General features: G+C 40.0%; 2 protein-coding genes across 3 annotated transcripts; both read right to left on the bottom strand.

Moving 5' to 3' along the window:
• Nucleotides 1-109: 109 nt before the first annotated feature.
• Nucleotides 110-9399, bottom strand: LOC146482933 (uncharacterized). The gene is made up of 8 exons (XM_085106574.1): nt 9069-9399; nt 7929-8113; nt 6818-6946; nt 5235-5320; nt 2862-2982; nt 2017-2097; nt 1352-1473; nt 110-402 (listed from the first exon to the last, which is right to left on the bottom strand). The coding sequence occupies exons 1-8, from the start codon at nt 9281-9283 to the stop codon at nt 232-234; spliced, it is 1110 nt and encodes a 369-aa protein (XP_084962700.1). The 5' UTR covers nt 9284-9399; the 3' UTR covers nt 110-231.
• A 1989-nt stretch (nt 9400-11388) lies between these two features.
• Nucleotides 11389-18756, bottom strand: LOC146482934 (uncharacterized). Of its 2 annotated transcripts, none has more exons than XM_085106575.1 (8): nt 18394-18756; nt 17086-17270; nt 16174-16302; nt 15758-15843; nt 14941-15061; nt 14183-14263; nt 13237-13358; nt 11389-12143 (listed from the first exon to the last, which is right to left on the bottom strand). In XM_085106575.1, exons 1-8 carry the CDS (start codon nt 18606-18608, stop codon nt 12024-12026), a joined length of 1059 nt encoding a protein of 352 aa, XP_084962701.1. In that variant the 5' UTR covers nt 18609-18756; the 3' UTR covers nt 11389-12023. The 2 variants fall into 2 exon arrangements, with proteins under 2 accessions (XP_084962701.1, XP_084962702.1); XM_085106576.1 differs by having other exon boundaries at nt 18525-18735.
• Nucleotides 18757-19096: the final 340 nt, after the last annotated feature.

Genomic DNA, 19096 nt, shown 5'->3' on the forward strand with positions numbered 1-19096 from the left:
GACCGAGCATGTTGAAACAAGACAACAAAAACATGTAAACTGGCATGCAAAAACCAAGTCAAAACGTAAAGACGGTATGGATTGAAAAAACATCAAAATAACGGCAGCATTTACAACGACAACTATTTATTTGAACCAATAATTTTACAAATTTCAGAGCTAAACAAATTCGTTAAAACGTGCCGGAAAAGAAATGAAAATGTATACGTGTCGAAACCGGATATAATTGTATTAAGACTTTGTCACACAGCACTTCTTCTTCTCAGCGGAATCACCCTGGCCCGCCTTTGCTTCCTCGTATTTTGCCGTCTTTTTGATAAAACCTGAATCAATCAAGTTGTACGCCATGTCTATTATGGTGGTCTTGATGTCTGTAGGTTGGAATCCGAGCTCCGCTTTTATCTGCAACAAAAAGAACAGAAAACTATGAGAGTTAAACCTTTATCAAGAAAACCAAGGGCACAAATATGAAATGTTTCGGCAGGATTGACTTACACCTATTTCAAGGAAACAGGGGTACAAATATGAAATGTTTCAGCAGGATCAACTTACACCTACATCAAGAAAACCAAGGGCACAAATATGAAGATATTTCAGGATCGACTTAACATCTATGCTGATTTTCATTCAGTATCTCCTACAGGGCTATTTTTGCCGTTTACTTCAATAGCTTCGCAGGGATAATGGTCCACGCTATTTCGCACGCACAATTCTTTAGAACACCGTCGTTAAAGTCATGTCTCCCTTACGTTTCCCACCAGTCAACATTGAACTGGGGTGGGAGGGGACGGTGTATCAACGGTTTTCGCCACTGGTTGTATCTAAAGGGGACTGAATCTATAACGGCGCTTCATTGCTCATATCAGGAGCTGTCTACATCATCAAAAGTACGTATACCTTGGAGTTGTTATAATGACTGTTTCCGAATACAGAAGAGTTTTTGCGCGTTATATGACTATCTGAGAAGCAGATCTTAGCATGTATGGGATATTGGAATCCAAAACCAAAATTGGAGGTAGCCGTGCATTTGAATTGAGAGATAACATGGCAACAGTAATAATTCTAAAAAGCTCAGTAACTAGAAAGTAATGTATGGCGTTCTCTTTCCAAATTGAACCTCAGTTATCTCAGAAAAATGCGTGCCTACCCAAATTTTCTTTTTGGATCATGGACAGCAATAACCCTTGCAAAGACCTGCTTTTGCCTCACAGTTCTAGGCACCACCTATACGAAACTAATCTCGGACTATCCCGAGATGCACATGCAGAACGCATGCGCAGTAGCAAAAGGAGGGACCGTCCTTAATTACTCATATCAGGAGTTGTCTACGCTATCCGAAAAGTACACATACCTTGGAGTTGTCCAACTTCAACTCCTTGTCAAGAGAGGGTACCATCATCTTTATCGTCCCATCAAACCATCCGAGAACTTTCATCCCAACTGAGGGGAAAGCCCTTGTGGGAACATTGTAGCCTGAGAAATTAAAATAGACGCGCATTAAGGACAAAGATAGCCTTTCCTTGGCGTTCGCCAGCGAGGAGCGGCGAGAAGTAAAATGAAATGCGTGCGAGTAATAAAGGTTAGGAGTGGAAAGAAAAGGGAAAAACCAGAAGAGACTGGGGAGAGACTCTCTCCAGTCTCTTCGCTTTTATTCATTTGTTCGCATCACAATTTTCTTTTCGGGTCTTCCCACTTTCTGAACACATAAACTTGAAATAAGCTTGGTCACAGAAAACTACACAGCAGCTTGAGGATAAGGTATAGAGCAACTATGCCCGTCCTCCCTCACGGCAACCCAAAGAGAGGTTACGACATCGAAAGAATACTACACTCCCCTTCGTTGTATTGGACATCTAAGTGCTTGGATTTGTTTCCATATTGTTTAACTCTATGAGCAAAATGGAAACAAAGAGAAACACTTACTGTCACATATCATTTAACCATTATTCCACAAGATACAAGATGATAGCACTTTATCGCACGCACCGGCCCGAAAATAACCTCCGTGAAACTTACCCAAAGGTCGAAATTCTTCGTCCAGAATTTTAGCAAAATCCTGACACCACAGACAGGTCGTAATAGCAATATATCTGTTACCTTGGACAAAACAAAGAGAGTATTTTTTAATTGCAGTTAAATTCAATAGTGTCGCTCTGAAACACTTCTGGCTCGATTCAATGCAATTGCTTGTTCAAGCCATTGGCCACACATTTAGACATTCCCGAACCGACTGAGATCAGGGTGCAAGGAGCAGTCTTTCCTTGACACGGAAAGTGTTCGGAATTTCCAACCGAAAATTTGGGTCAAATAAAAAGCGTCCCGGGTAAATTGGATCCTATTTTGTACGGTTTGACTTCTTACCCCACCCTTCGTCACTCCACCTACCCGATAGGAAACGATCGAGAATAAAGCGATGACGTATTAATATCCTACGATTGAATGAGCGAGTGAGACCATTTTCGTATTCATCATCATCATCATCATCATTATCATCACCATCATCATCATCATCATCATTTACCCTCAGATTTAAGAGTAGCTTATGCAGCTAATATCTCCGAGCATTTTCCCACCCAACCATGAGAATATACACACAAAGACAAGACAACAACACCGGGAACTATGTCCCCTACGTATTCTAGGTATTGAACTGGACCTAACTATAGCTTACAATGGAGGCTTATGGATTATATTTTAAAATATATTTGCATGTGAAAAGATTGTGACGTCCGAGTTCACCTCACAGAAGAATCACAAACCACCATGAGACTGTGATTTGTGCGGTATATAAATACATTACCTAGTACAGTTCAATACGAAAATGCGAAAACAGTGTACTGAGACAACGCTTGTCTACCTACCAGGAGCCTTAGGTGACGTCATAGCTGTAATGTGAGCCCCAGCCACATCTCTGACGTCACAGCATCCCATTGATAGCTTCGGGATCATGGGCATTTCACGTTGGAGCATACGCCGGTGCAACTGAAAAGTTAATATGATCGTGAAATAACATGGCCTCTGGACTACCATCAGGATAACCGCTTAAGGTGGCTGAACACAGTTTGCGCACGCTTTACAGATTCTGTAAGTGATGCTATTAAGCGCGCGCTAGGGTTGTGGTACGCAAATACAGCGGTCGATAAAGTGATCTCTCAATTTCACATGAAAAGGATAATAAAGTTAAGTTTTGATCCTAAATAACTAAGTTTCTCGTTTCTGGACTCTTTTTCTTTTCTTTCCGAGCAAAAAAAAAAAAAACATTCACCAGGACCTTTCGCATGCTTTTCATCTTTGCCATGAAACCCTAATAAAACCACGCATGCGCATTTGACCAAAAAATTGCGACTGGTTGTTTTCGTGGAAATGAACTGTTTTCTAAGGAACCGCTCATTAGAATTCCCTGAAATTTGGCTTGAAAATAGTTCCCTAAAAGCGTTACTCGCCTACAAAGAGAAACCCAAATCTAACAGAGGGTATCTTCACAAAACATTAAAATACAAAATCAATATTTGCAGGAGATCTCTCTGTCAAAATTACATGAAAATAGCGCAACCGTGTCAGTGTTTTGTGAGTTGTTCTGGATACAAAAATGGAAAAAATCTAATGAGTACATTTTCTAAAAATAAAGGAAACCTACTATTTATGGACGTTTAATAGTTCGCTGCGTTGCCATGGAAACGGTACTTAGCTCAACAAGACGTACGAAAATACATTCTTTCTTAGTTGGTCTTACACCACACCAATTTTGGGCGTCCAGAAATACATAGTTTCCAAATAACGTCTTCTAACACCTGTACACTAAAAAACTGTATTCGGCCACCTTAATCCGTGAGAAGACGCAACGCGCGCGAAGGAGAAGAAAAAGCTATTTTCTCAAACTCATTAATAAATCAAAAGACAAAGGAAATCATGCACCGTGGCGTGTTTGGATATCTGATGAAAATCTCCTCGATCGTTTTTGCATCCTTAATTTCCCCTTCAAAATCAGTTTGTTTGAGCAGTTATTTATATCAAACACTCGTCACAGTGTTTCATCACAATATCAAAAACCTCGAAGTTCGTCAAAAATACTTCGCTACGCGTCGCATTTTCAACTCTCTTCTCGGTGTTTGATATGTGATGAAACACTGTGTCTCGTGTTAGGTATATTACTTGAATCACAGGAATCTCAGTTTATGGTTGTACTAACTAAAATTACAGGTTGAGCTCATGGTAAGGGGGCAGTGTCACCTATTTGTTGTGTCACTTTGAATAGCCAAAAACTTGTTGGAATCGATGGAAACGTTAAAATAATGTTTCGGTTTGTTAACCCTCTAGTGCACAGAAACTGGAATCATTCATCTTTGGCTATATGGATGGCTTGGATGCAAATAGCCGGATTGCACTTGAAAATATTGGCCAATTTTTTCAATTACATTGTAAGTTCTTCGCGCCGGTGTATAGCTTGTTATATCTCAAGAGAAATTGCTCAGTAGTTTCTTCTCGGTGCTCTGAGATCAATTTAGTGTTAGATAAAAGGAACCTGGTCAAATATTTGAGCAGTTTTTACCAAAACATAGAGAAATCTCTGTGACAGTGCCCCTTTAAGATTTGAGAAAATCAGCGCCATCACTCTGTAAACTAGTTTACTCCGTGTAGCGTCTCATTTATTTTTCTCCCAGAGATAATAGACCGAGCGATTCACTGCAGTGCAAACGAAAAGCACCTCGTACCTCCCTCGAGAACTGAGACGGGGCGGGAGAGAGAGGACGTGCCTCGTTCAACACTTGTCACTCGTATCTGGTTTTTGTACGCGCAACGTTGTATTTTGCGTCATACCATTTCTTGTTGAACGTCGAACGAGGCAAGGCAAGTTAACAAATTCAATGTTCGACAAGACGGGACACAAAGTACAACATTCGGTGATCAACATACATGTAAAACGACCGCTATGTTGGGCAACAAATGTTTGGCAGTGAATTGCTTGATGTTGACCCATTAACAATGGCTTCATAGTTACGTCCGATGTCGTTTTCATTGCGTCCTTTTGGGCGGCTTGATCATTTCAAGAAAGAGATCTAAGCATCCATGGCTTCTTCTTGTGTTTAATTGCTAGCCAAGCCCGCTGTTATATAACTCACTTAATTGCTGCAGTTACTTCCATGCTTACGGGCTCACGGTTGCTCAGCAAATTAAATCTATGCAGTTACACTACGTCTTCTCGAAGGACACAAAATTATACATGTAGTTTGTACCTCCATACTGGTGCAAGTGGATCCATGTAAAACAGGCCCAAGGATAAGCCCAGGATTGATACAACACAGCTCAAACTTTTCATCATCTAGAAGAAAGAATAACTCTTATAAACACATGGCAGTCTGTGTCAGTTTTCTACGCCAGGGTTACACAGAAACTCGCAAAACTTAAGAACAAAAAATCATCTTCCAAATCGGCACCCTTAATCCCCACAGAATCAAAGAGCTCTTTTTATTCGACTAGTTTATTCTTTTTCTCCACTTTACCATCCTCCCACCAATAGCGTAGCTTGACTCCCCACTATATAAACCACGTACAATCCACAATAGGCCATTTCCGAGTTGCAGTGAACCTCATTATGAAAGGGAGGCTAAGTGCAAAACTTTTTCTTTTAAAAATTAGTTTTGTTTGCATGTGAATGAAAACTAATTTCATAATAAAAACTTTGCACTTAGCCTTGCTTTCATAATGAGGTTCAATGCAACTCGGAAATGGCCTATTCCTTGATTCCTGCTCTCTCCTGCAACTAAAAATTTGCATATCCTTCCCAAGGGGTTAGAGATTCTCGCGCGATTAAGGCGGACGGCAAATATGCGTCACTTTCCCTGCAAATTTTCATTATGCGCTTTGAATCATGGCGAACGGGAAGGAGAAAGGGTACGATAGTGAACGACACGTGGATTTTATATACTTCTCTAGCCCTCTGGTCCTGTCAAACCTCAAAGAATGAGTTGGTGTTAGTGCACTTTCCATGAAAAACGGATAAGGAGACATTGGGTTTAAAGGTACGTGAGTGGAGACCGCGCTACAATAGCAAATTAAGACTCGAAATTGAAATCAAGAGATGATTGTAACAAATATTACGTTAAGGTTTCGTCGGGCTGTCTTTAACATGAACATGGTGAGGAGGTAGGATGTTGCAGGCGGTATATACGTAGAGGGAAGTACGTAAAATCATTTTGTTGTTTCTACTAGCTCGGCTCTCCTTTCGAAATCTACCTTAGCCTGCGAGCAAGCTCTCGGGGAGAAGGGGGGTGGGGGTGGGGGTGAGGCTAAATCTGCCTCTAGGTTTTCCGAAAATTGGTAACTGTGAGACGCTTATTAAATATATATTACACTACTTCGAAAAGAACAAAAAAAGAAAAACACGCGCCAACTGAAAAACAAATACACCTTAGTCTGTGGATATATTGATGACGCGGGCCAGAAATTTATTATCCACCATTACTAATTATAGCAAGGAATGAAGTAGTCTCCCTATCCTGCTCCCTATGCATCCGTTATTAGGGTAGTCACGCAACGCTTGGTGGGGAGAATCGTTGCGTGACGACCCTAATAACGGCTGCGTTGGCGACTAGGAACGAAGAGAACTATGGCAAGATGCACCGTGGAATGAGCATGCGCGCGTTATCAAACCGATTTCCCCATGTACCAATAGCCACCAAACCGGTTTTTGCTGTACAAATTACTAACAGTTCAAATATCGCTGCATATTCTTACTCGCTTCATGCGTTATTCGAGCGGTACCAAGTGGAGTTTGATCATGAAATAGCGTATTGCAACGTTTTCTAAACCTGCTAACCTGGCAAATTGTTGACTAGTTCCCAGGCTGCTTTCTCGGCAAGGTGCTTGCTCTTCTCATAGGGGACGCAGTTTTCCAGTGCGGACCAGTCCTCCTCGGTAAAGTTTTTATCCTCTGCGAGTCGACCAGCTGGAATTAATGACGCATGTATTAAAGTCCGACAACTGACGCAGTTAACGTGGTGAAAGTTACCAACGCATAAAGGCTTCAGTATCGTATTACTTCTCCATTTTCTCGCAACTATAAATAAGCCTCATCGCTGTTTTCGACACCATTTTGACGAGTAGGCAAACACGTTGTGAAATAACAATGTTTGTATGGAAATCCGATGTCAAATAATTTTCATCAAACATCGCTTGTGAAAAATTCATGAATTAGAAACTTTAGGCACTAGTACTATGCAAAGGATTTTACAGAAAATAACTGAGGAATGTAAGTGTGCTAGAAAGCATCTAGCAGCCTTTTGACATTTCCACACATTTGTCTCCATAGCGAACCAGCCGTGAACTGCTACTAAAAATAGTTCGCAGGAAAAAAATACAGGGAAATATATAAAAAGTTCAAAACACGACTGGACGCTTTCTGGCACAGCTACATCCCTCCAATTTTTTTCTATAAATCCCTTTCCTAGTGCCAAAAGTTTCCAATTCATGAATTTTTCAGAAGCGATGTTTTCGAAAACTGTGATATTAGATGGCTAACTTAAAGGGGTACTCTACTGTCACAGAGATTCCTCTGTGTTTTGGTCTAAACTGCTCCAATAATTGACAAGGTAACCGAAAAGAAAGTATAAAGCGATTCCTCCAGAACAAACTACTGCGGTAATTAGTTTTTGAGCGATTTCTTCAAAATATACTAGAAGAACTTGGCCACTTTTTTTAAGTTACAATCCATTTCAATCTTGGCCATCCGCGGCCAAAGATAGTTTCCGTGTAGTAGTAAGGTTCTTGTTAACAAAACTTAACCATCATGTTCTCCGGACCGTTCAAAGTAACATCACAAATTGATGACACGCCCCTTTAAATAACCGGTTTGCGGTTATTTTTCACCAGAAACCGCTGGTACCAGGCTGGCGAAAGAGCTTAAAACCCTAACCCTAACCCTAACTCACAATAAATTGAAGCACAAGAGCTTGTCAGTACAACTCTCTTCACTCCACCCTTTGTCTTTGCGCATGCTTCAAGCACATTTTTAGTTCCTTCCACCGCTGGTCCAATTACTTCCATCTCGTCTTTTGGATTTTCTGCTGGAAAGGGTGAGGCCACGTGAATCACATAGGTGCAGTCTTTCACGGCACTGTTGACGATAGATTAAACAGAGATATTTTAAAAAAAATTGGATGGTGTGGTATTTATGATTTTGACTTGCTAATTGCTGCTGAAATGCGGGGGAAGGGTACGGGTTGTGTAGAAAAAAAGCAGGGGGGGGGGGGTCCGCAGATGTTTTACTTTATCGAAAATAAAGAGTTTTCTAGTGGGAGGGAGGGGTAGGGGCGTTGCCCCCCCCCCACCCCCCTGAATAGGCCATAAGTGTCGGAGAAAAAGATAACAAAAAAGTTACTGGTTGAGTGCATTGCTCAAAGCGAAGCGTGAAAATTTCAGTAGACCTGTTGAAATGAGATTCAAAGTGTTCGAGAGTTAATGGTGTTATACACAATCATCTCGCTCCAACTAATTCCCTAATACGAATGCAAACAGTTAAGGGGAGTTTTTCCAGGCCACTACAACGGATCGTAACTTTTTTTCTTTCATCTGTTCTGCGTGTGCTGGCGACTATGCAAAGACAGATTATTCGGCAGCTTGCAATTTTATCAAAAGTCCGTTAAAAACACAAAATTGAGAAACTGAGAAGTGCTCAGTGGCTCGCAACGTGCACCCAAAAAATTAAATCTGAGTAGCCCTAGCTAAACGCATTTGGCCTCTTACCCAAATAACAGATATTTGCGTTAATTGCATCGTGTTCATTTCATAGTGTAATTTATGCAATATTAAATAAAATTATGAAATAATATATAAAGCATCGTTCTGTTCTAAAAACGGGGTGGACCGTGGTCATTTCGCCTCCTAGAAAATAACTATTCATTTTCCTGTCCAATAATTTACACGTTTTTTGCGTAATTTATCGAGTGCTGGGGCAAAATCATACGTTGATGACCCTATCGCGTGACTCAGCATAATCTGCCGGACGAGTCACATTACATACATCAGAAGAAACATATAACAACTACATAAATAGCGGTCAAAAAACTCACTCCTGCCAAGTTTCCTTCTTCATAAGATCAGCTTCCACCAATTCCAGCGGGTATGTCGCGTTTTCCGGCGAGAGATCTTTTATGGGTTTGACTTTCTTCTCGTTCGCAAGACTGCGCACCGTTCCCCTCACGATATACTCACCGGAGTCAAGCAGTTGCTTGACAACGTGCATAGCAAGGTAACCAGAGGCTCCTGTAACGAGAACACGGGTCATTTTGGTGATGTAGCGCGACAAAGTGAGTTTTGTTTTCAAGGACGATTAGGATCCGTTTCGGTGGTCTGCACGCAATATGCACGACACAGCAAGAGTCACCTGGCACGTTGCCCGGCCCTGAGGGAATCCATAAAGACCGGAATGAACTGGAGACGAGAGGTGGCGGACGGAACTTTGTTCGCGTCAAAATGATGGAAACTTTCGTTAAAGGCCATTTATCCAAGCATCAATATGATATAATTCATGGTAATGTTTAAAAGTCATCCCCTGCGTGTTAGCGTATGCCTATCTCCTGCGGGATAAATCCCTAGCCTCTTACGCTAATATCGCCCGTTTCGGAGCAATTCCCTTCAAACTGCTTAACTATATAGTAATTTTAGGAAAAACGTATCTGTGGACCTGTAGGTGTAAAGGAATTAACCCCATCTTTAATCATTTCAAGAAAATTTTGGAAATCAAATATGAAACAGAAAAATACATAGCCTTTAAGACAAATAAAATCCGCCAATTTAAAAAGAAATGGGAAATGTTTGAGGTATTTAATTTAATTTAATTTAGTTTAATTCTAATTTCAACTGTAATCTTAATTAAAAGTATGTAATTGTCAGTTAAAAAAAAAAAAAATCTCATTTGTTTCATATTTTTATACTCTCAACGTATTGTGACTGTTACGCTTTTGATTTAGACCAGGTCAACCGGGCTTTCAATGAAGCGTTGAGACAGTGTTGAGAGCATAAAAATGCAAATGAGACGTAGAGGATCTTTGTTTACGTGTTAAAATAGCCTCCATACCTGCTCAATACCAGCATTAGCATAAACATTAGTACTCTCATAAAATTTGAGCATGATCAGTTAAATTAAATAGTTTTTGAGCAATGAATAATAATAAAAAATAAAAAATAAAAAAAATGTCTCACTCACACTGTGCATTCATTCTACGATACAATTCTTTTGATCTGAGCCGCCAACGGAGTGAGAGGGGGTACGTATTTTCTCGATTAAACGCCCCCGGCGTTTATTTAAAATTCGGCAGTTTTGACCTGGCGTTTTTTCGAGGCCGGCGCTTAATTGGGGTCCTGCGTTTATTAATGAAATGCGATTTTCAGCCATTTTTCCACATTGATTTATTATTACCGATCCTCGGAAACCTAGGGGCAGTTTGTCAGACAATTTTCCCCTGGATTACCCGAAGTTACAGTATCATGGTACCGTACATACGGCACGTGTACCATGTTGCAATCAAGATTTGGCGCTAACAAACAGCACATAAACAATATATGAATGATGTAGGAGCAAGTAAATGATATATGTACAAAGTTTTGAGTTTATAAACGGTAATGTCGCCAACGTCCTCCTCGTTTGTGTCAGCCAATGTGTGCAAATAATTTAAGTTTTAATTACATGCTAATACACACCGGGACGCCGAACAAATGCCGGGGTCCCGATTAAACGCACCCGGCGTTTATTTAAAAATCGGCAGTTTTGACCCGGCGTTTAATCGAGAAAATACGGTACTTATTCTGATTTAAAGGACACGGGAAGAAATCCCACCCACGCCCCCTACCTCCCCACTCCCTCCTCTGGCCATAAACCTTAAGGTACTTTGAAAAATCAGGATATATGATTTACCTTCCTACTCCACACCTTCCCAGACCCCCTTTCGGGCGGAGCCTCCCCGTATAGGCCATTATAGGGAGTACCCCCCCCCCCCCCGGGCTGGGCACACAGTCTTTCCAAAAGACGAACGCGAAGCGCACATGGGGATACCAGCAACTTTTTAATACAAGTCCTCGAGAGACCGATTCGCGAACGCGAAGCGCACATGGGGACACGAGCTAACTCTCCTGACACGCCGGAGATTGACGAACGCTATGTCCGCGGTTTGGATATAAAAGCTGAATAAATGGGACCTTTATGAAAACGAGTTTATTAAACACATCTAGCTGCCAATGAAAACAATGGACGGATATCTTGTGTAAGGAAGTTTGTGTTCAAATTAAAAGCGATTCTGAAACGAAGACATATAGTAGGACTGGAGTTTCCAAAAAAACATATTAACACAACCTCTGTAATGGAGGCAACCTGGCGAATGAAAGACACCTAAATAATATAGTTCGACTGTTTTATGCATTGTTTATTAATTATATTACAGCTTTCGATAAGTTTTAAATTCTATTTTCTGTTTAATATATCCACGATCTAAAGTCAGTTTCTAATTTTATATTTATCAATTTTACAACTTCTGCTTTTAAAATAACATTATGACGCCTTCAGTAAGGCCAACTTATATTTCAATTTGTATTTTGTATTCTATTATAATCATTACTTCCCACTGTAGCCTGGCTTCGCACGCACTCGTTTTATGGGGGAGTCGTTTTACATTCTTCCCCACAAACTATGACTACACTCAAATGCGGCAAGCGATCCGTAATAAAAATTAACTGAGGAAAAACACATCTTGGCACAGATCTTGCCTCAGTTACAAGATTTGTACATAAAATGGCTTAAAATTAAATGAGTTAATAAAAAAAATGATAATTATATAAATATTTCATATAACCAAATTTTGAAAAACGATAAACAATTTCAATCGACAAACACGTATTATCGTAGGGAAAATGTCATTGAACCTCTTTTAATTCTAAAGCTTAAAACTGCGGCTTCACCTTGAACAATTTTATAGGCAAAAAATTGCTTGTGTAGCCGCGATTTAAGGTAATCATCAACTATAAAATGCTCTTTATAGCCTGGACTGGTATTTTGGCGTCTTCTTGACAAAACCGGCATCGATTAAGCTGTAGGCCATGTCTATTATGCTTGTCTTTAGTGCTGTTGGTGTGTACTGCAAATCTTGCTTGACCTTTCGGAATACAACAAAAATAAAAGGGTGTTACAATTTATTTTGGAAGGAATAACTCAGACAGAGACAAAAGGCTTAAAATGATCAGCAGTGTTCAATTTAAAAGAATGACCACTTTTAGGGTATTTTCCAGATGGGAAACAAAGGTTATGGTAAATCTTGGCCATATACTAGACGATAGAGTTTTCCGTTACATCTTCAGTGACTGAACGGTTATATTATCTTAAAATTAGTTAGAATTTTTATTCTGCCTGTAAAAGGGCAAGACGGTCATTTGCCTTACTGCGCAGACTCAGTTAACGAGTTTTTTTTCCTTTTTTTACGTTGATGCATGCACTGGTGTGCGGGGGAAACGCAGGCGCACAAAACGACTGAAAATCGAGCCCGGCACTGAGACAATTTCAATAAAAATATTTAGACAAGTCTGGTCTGTCTGTGGTGCCGCTTTTACTGACAGTTGTTCTCAATAACTTTTAAGTCCGTGGATGGAATTCTTAAGTGTGACCATTCAATTGAAAGCTACTGAGCAGCACTTTCCTGTGGTGCTGTTTATTATGCTGTACAAGGTGGTTCTAACTTTTGAATCTGTGAATGAAATCCTAAAGTGTGACCATTCAATTGAAAGCTACTGAGCAGCACTTTCCTGTGGTGCTGTTTATTATGCTGTACCAGGTTGTTCTAACTTTTGAATCTGTGGTTAAAAACCTAACGTGTGCGTGACCATTCAATTGAAAGCTACTGAGCAGTACTTTCCTGTGGTGCTGTATATTATGCTACACAAGGTGATTCTATCTTTTGAGTCTGTGGATGAAATCCTAAAGTGTGACCATTCAAATGAAAGCTACTGAGCAGTACTTTTCTGCACTGCTGTTTATTATGCTGTACAAAGTGGTTCTAGGGCCTATAGTGCAACCATTCAAATGAAAGCTACGGCGAGCATTTTTCTACTATGTTTTGCTTGTTTTACCCTATTTCAAAAATTTAAATTTGGAATATTTCTTCAATTTTTATCCCGGGCGCTTTTCTGACTAAAAGATCAACGTTCCGCTTAAAAAACGAGAGACTTTGAGAGGAATTGTTGTACATAGGTTACCTTCGTGTTATCGAACTTGATCGCATAGCCAAGAGCAGGAAGAATCATCTTTACTGAGCCATCAAACAACGCTAACACTCTCAATCCAAACTTAGGTGCAACTCTTGTTGGTACGTTATAACCTGAAAGATAGAAGCGTTAGGAAATATGTTTGAAAAAAGGACTAGACTCATAACTGTTTCCGAGGAGAATTTTGACAGTTCTTTGGAATAACGAAATCGATTTTCACGTACAAAGTTGTAGATCACAGAACAGAGCTGTTTCTCTCTGTCAGTAAATGGATTGAACTCAGAAGTCTGTTTTTCTACGAAACTAGCTGCAACTGCTTCTAACGTAAGGAGGAAAGGAGAAACAACCAGATCACTGTCGAGAACACGACTTCCGCTAAGGTGATCAAAACGTCAGTCACTTAGGCAACAGTTTTTCTTTGGAATATTCACCTAAAATGTTCGAGCATATTCATATGACAAGTATATCACGGCCTGAAGTTCCCATAACCTAATTTTTCTTGCTCTCCTATCTGAATCTACTCATCTCTCAGACATTTCGCAAAAAAAAAATTGCGATTTGCCCAAAAAGCGATTTAAAAATGAAATTAGAAAACGCTCAAAGTTGCCGCCATTTTGGCTCGCTATTCGCCTTAGTCTTCTGTCGATTCTTCCCGGCCACAATACTGGTGTGACGTAGGTTAAGGAACATCTCGACTTCGTTGTCCAATCAGGTCAACAACAAGAGACATTTAAACCACAATTCACTTGACTCTGAAGACGATCCGCTCAGGTTGTCGAAACGTCAGTCAAAGACACCTCAAACAGTCCTTCTCAGGACTACACTCACCCGGATGATCATAATTTACTTACTTATGACATGACTCCTGGGTTCAAACTATTTACAGTCGAGTATATGTTGACTCTTTCAGTCTGAATCAAAAACATTTAGTAATTACCCAGTGGTCTGAATTCCTCATCCAAGATCTTGGCCAGTTCTGGGATCCACATGGAATCCGTAACTGTCACAAACCTGTTACCTGCAGGTGAAAAAAAAATAAATAAATAAATATTGGATAACAAACCACTTCTTGAATTTGTGCTGAAAGGTCATGTACACTAATAACCCTTCGTTGAAAACGGATATTCTTTTATGCGGTGGGTTTTACGTCCACATTTTAATAATCAAGAACTGAGGAACTGAAAATGGAGATTTCTGGAATGTTATCACATTGAAGATGAAAAACCATGCGAGCACTAAAATATCACAAAAATATCACCTGACTATCCGCGAATCGCATATACCCTCATGTGGATGAGGCCGTGGTTAACAAAGTTGGATCAAAAGACTTTTTGTGGATGAAGAGATTCTCAGTTGACTCCTTCTCAAACCAAATTGAACCCCGAAGCTATGACAGAAGAACTGACCTCCGGGGTGAAAGTACGCTTGTTCGGGATTAACGCCTGGGGAGAGGAGGGGGGGGGGGGGGCGGCGAGGAGGGGGGGGGGGGATCGCTGGGAATTAGGTGAAAAAAAAAAGCCGTATGGTAGAGCGCCAGTTCATCGGCTGTATTAATTAAGCAAACATCAAACTGTGTCGTTGCTTAACGGAGTGCACTAATTCTGGATTTATTCGCCAAAACAATTTGCGTGGGACAAGTTGCTCTCACGTTTTGTACTTTCAGAACTCTATGACAGCCGTGCGATTTCGACTAACCTGGAGCCTTGGGTGACGTCATAGCCGTTATGTGTGCCCCCGCAACATCTCTGACGTCACACATTGGAAAACAAAGCCTTGGCACCATGGGAATTTGCCGTTCAAGTAAACGTCTGTGAAACTAACAATCACGCCAATTAACATATGAAGTTGTTCACATTTTCCAAAAAGAATTAAATAGAGCCCAAAAAGCAGCTTAAAAGCCGGGGAAAAACGATAATAAGACTAGTTTGCTTTTCCGTTGATTGTTAATGGGACGGGGGAGGGGTTCTCCCATATATAAGCTATATACATGTGTCATCTAAAGGGGCATGGTTCTAGAGCCGTTTTGGTTTGAAAATGGGTACTAACAGTTTAAACCAGTTTGGTCTGAGGTCTGAAAACAGCTGGGCGATTTTAGGGGCCAGGTTCTGAGAATGGGTAAAAAAAAAGTTACACATTTTGGTCTGAAAGAGGGTCAGGGTTTGAATGTGGAGGTCTGGGTGGTACACCACCACAACCCCTTTTCCCCCTCCCCTTAGAGTGGAGGGATGACAGTCTGGTTGGGAATAGGGTATATGGCTTACTCATCAGGGAAGATGAGGCTTTTTAAGTATAGCATTTGGCTGCATTATAACAAGCATCTTCAAGCATCCTCGGCAACCAAATGCAACTTCTGTTCTGTGCCAGCTCTGTTGTGTTTGTAACATTCCATATCTCTTACCTAACCAGTAGTTTCCGCTATTCAGGTCAGGTGTAACAGGTGTATAGGGGCCAGGATAATATTGAAAAGGCCTCAATTTTAGATGCCCTAACAGGTTCATAAACCGGTTTTTACCTCCATACTTGTGCAAGTTGATCCCTGAAGTACAGGTCCCAAGATGTATCCAGGATTAATGGTGCAAAGCTCAAACCTCTCATCATCTACAAACAAACAAATCATATGATTATACTGTAGCCTGGTGACACATTGGCGAGCAAGTGTGACTACAAGACAATAGTGCAAAAGTTTTATTAAATTAACTCCTAGTGTGAGTTTCTTCACCAGCAGGTAGGGTAGAGGGTGTGCTAAGTAGATTATTAACTAACAACAATTCCTGTAGTTTCAACTTCTCACACCAGGGGTGGCAGCCCCCTCAATACCCCTGGGTTCACCCTCATGGCAACAGTTCATCTTCCCCACAGAAGTTGCCGTCCATGCTAATAATAATGATGATGACAGCCCTGCACAATACAGTATAGACAACATGGCACCTGGAAGGTTCTTCACTAGTTCCCAGGCCGCTTTCTCGGCAAGGGTCTTGCTCTTTTCATAAGGAGTGCAATCGTCCTCCAAGGCCCAGTCTTCCTCTGTTAAAACTCTTTCTTCACCTAGTCTTCCACCTGCAGACAAAAATACAAACAATAATGGGAAGTGTGCATTTTGGAATAAATGTGATGGAATACATTAAGGCTGGTGAATAAATGAGAATGATTTATTATTCATTAAAATTAATGACACAGGCATACTCGGAAAAAAAAAAAGGTTCGACTCCTGATAGGAGCATTCAGTTTTTTTTTTTCGAGTATGCATGCCTACAGTGTCACTTACTGAATAATAAATCATTCTAAACAATTAGAAGGCAAGAAAAACTGATTGCAAGGCTTTTGCATGAAACTCTAACAAAGGGTTGAGATCTATGTTTGCTGAAAGAGATGATAATAATATTCCAAGATCCAAATTTTTAAAATTAGAGATTCTGGGATGGTTCTGGATTCTATGAAATCAAGAATTTTCAATGACTAATATTAACAATGACTGTCACAATAAACGTGCTAGAAGTTCCAAATTCCTCAGAAAACTATTAAAAGCCTTAAAAGTTTTTCCTTGTGGAAATTTAAAGAACATAACGACCCAAACATTTAACAGGCCCTAATTAACACAAATGTTAAAAGTAGATTTGGATCTTCAATTATAAGAGAGCGACAGCTACAGCTGAGGTACAATAAAATTGTTGCCAAGGTGCGTTAGCTTCAATGGTTCCATCCAGAGAGGAGCACACCGGGTTGGTTCTCCAAACAGTTAATATGTACTAATTGAGACTTGACTGAACCAATCCTACACTGATCATGTGAACATGACAAAAACGGAACATTAAAATCAATTATGAAAAACATTTTAAATACCATAAATTGAAGCAACAGAGCTTGTCAGCACAACTCTCTTTACTCCACCCTTTGTCTTTGCGCATGCTTCAAGCACATTTTTAGTTCCTTCCACTGCTGGTCCAATCACTTCCATCTCATCTCTTGGATTTTCCGCTGGGAAGGGTGAGGCCACGTGAATCACATAGGTGCAGTCTTTCACAGCCCTTTTAATACATGAAAAAAATAAATAAAAAAAAAAAACAATCAGTTTGATTAAACAAACCATACTACACCTGAGTAACAGATCTAAAGGAATGGGTGGCTTCCCATTTAGCAAATGAACACACTTTAGTCACTTATGTTTTATTTAACACATTATGTATCACTCTTAGTTATATTATATTATATTATATTATATTATATTATATTATATTATATTATTTAACAATTATTCCACGAGCGCGCGTTGGATATGAGATGATAGATAGGCAACGAGGCGCGTAGCGCCGAGTTGGCTATAATCATCTCATATCCAACAAGAGCAAGTGGAATACTTGTTTTGTTAAAAGCAATCAAGAAAAATTGCTAGATCTTACTGATTTCACTGTGCAAGAATAACCAGCAGACAATTTAATGGTCGCCATTTCTCGGCCATGGTATAATGGCTCATATACCATGGCCGCTAAGCCAATCAAATCCCTCGAATTGCATTATACAATGATTCGGTTTTTAATAAATTATATTATATTATATTATATTACATTACATTACATTACATTACATTACATTACATTATATTATACGCCATCCAGCTTTGGCGTGCAACAATTGTGGCAGATAGTGCCATGCGAGTGAGTAGGATAATTTGGACTGCTGAGCCACATCTGGCACTAATCTCAACAGCAAGACTGCAGACCCAACAGGGCGCACACCATTGTCTCCCAAGACTGAGGGATGCCTACTACTATATAGTAGAGTTTTATCATGTAGAAAAATTAAAATTTGTATTTAATTTAAGGACCTTCAGAGTCAGAAAATTCTTACAGCTTGGCTATTTGGTAGGGTTTTAGAACTGACATCTGTCATCACTGTGCAGTATCCCCATAATATATCATCCAAATCTTTCTTATTTTAATTCGTTAGATATGAATGAATTTAATATAATTATATACCAATATTTTTAAAGTTCCTTCAACGTAGAAAAGCAATCAGTCGCATTTATCACGCAAAAAATTTTACTCTACGATTGTGTAATCAAGTCTAACCATGACATAATATAAACTAAAGCTTTGTGCTGTTTTCGTGCAATCAAACCATAGCTGCAGGTAACTAAATGATCAAACTCACTCAATCCATGATCCTTTGTCCGTCAGGTCAGCTTCCACTAATTCGAGATCATATTTTGCGTTTTCTGGCTTAAGATTTCTCAAGTGTGCGACTTTCTTTTCGTTTTTCAGGCTTCTAACCGTTCCTCTAACCTTATATTTCCCGGTTTCGAGCAATTTCCACACGACATGGCTTGCGAGGAAACCAGACGCACCTGTCACCAGAACTCCAGCCATATGTAAAGAATATATTTTTCTTGCCTAAAATTTAACTAATTAATACGCGATCGCCTTGTGAAGCTTCCAAGTGAGTCAAGGGAATTTTTGTCTGGATGTAGTCCTCGCTGCTTGAATGATCATGAATAGCTACTACTAAAATAATGATTTGTCATGATCCCGATGCAATAATTCATTGAATGGAACATGCAAATATTAACAATTGTTCTAATTGGTTGACAAAGCTTCAAAGCCTCTGATCTATAAATGCAAATATTAAAAGCATTCTGATTGGTTAGAACTTAGGTGTCCCCCCTGCCGTTTTGAGTTGGGAGGGTAAGCGGGCGGGGTGGGGGGGTGGGGGAGTAAAAAAACAGTTTTGCACTAATTTAACTTGTATTTGAGAGCCGTATCGGGGAGGATACATGTATCGTGAAAGTAACAACAGATGCGCCCTGTCCGAGGACTTAACATCATAATGACACACGATTTCTCGTCTATATTTCCTT

The sequence above is a fragment of the Pavona decussata genome, unplaced genomic scaffold (genome assembly GCF_977016875.1).
Source record: "Pavona decussata unplaced genomic scaffold, jaPavDecu1.1 SCAFFOLD_41, whole genome shotgun sequence".
Taxonomy (NCBI): domain Eukaryota; kingdom Metazoa; phylum Cnidaria; class Anthozoa; order Scleractinia; family Agariciidae; genus Pavona; species Pavona decussata.

Excerpts from the sequence above, each read along its gene's own strand:
- LOC146482934 (XM_085106575.1), bottom strand. The coding sequence starts at position 18,608 with ATGGCTGGAGTTCTGGTGACAGGTGCGTCTGGTTTCCTCGCAAGCCAT. Across the intron at positions 16,303-17,085 it reads CTCTGTTGCTTCAATTTATG|GTGGAAGACTAGGTGAAGAA; the intron begins GTATTTAAAATG and ends TTTTGTCTGCAG. Across the intron at positions 14,264-14,940 it reads GACGTCACCCAAGGCTCCAG|GTAACAGGTTTGTGACAGTT; the intron begins GTTAGTCGAAAT and ends TTTCACCTGCAG.
- LOC146482933 (XM_085106574.1), bottom strand. The coding sequence starts at position 9,283 with ATGACCCGTGTTCTCGTTACAGGAGCCTCTGGTTACCTTGCTATGCAC. Across the intron at positions 8,114-9,068 it reads AAGAAGGAAACTTGGCAGGA|TGCCGTGAAAGACTGCACCT; the intron begins GTGAGTTTTTTG and ends TATCGTCAACAG. Across the intron at positions 2,983-5,234 it reads CCACTTGCACCAGTATGGAG|TTGCACCGGCGTATGCTCCA; the intron begins GTACAAACTACA and ends TTAACTTTTCAG.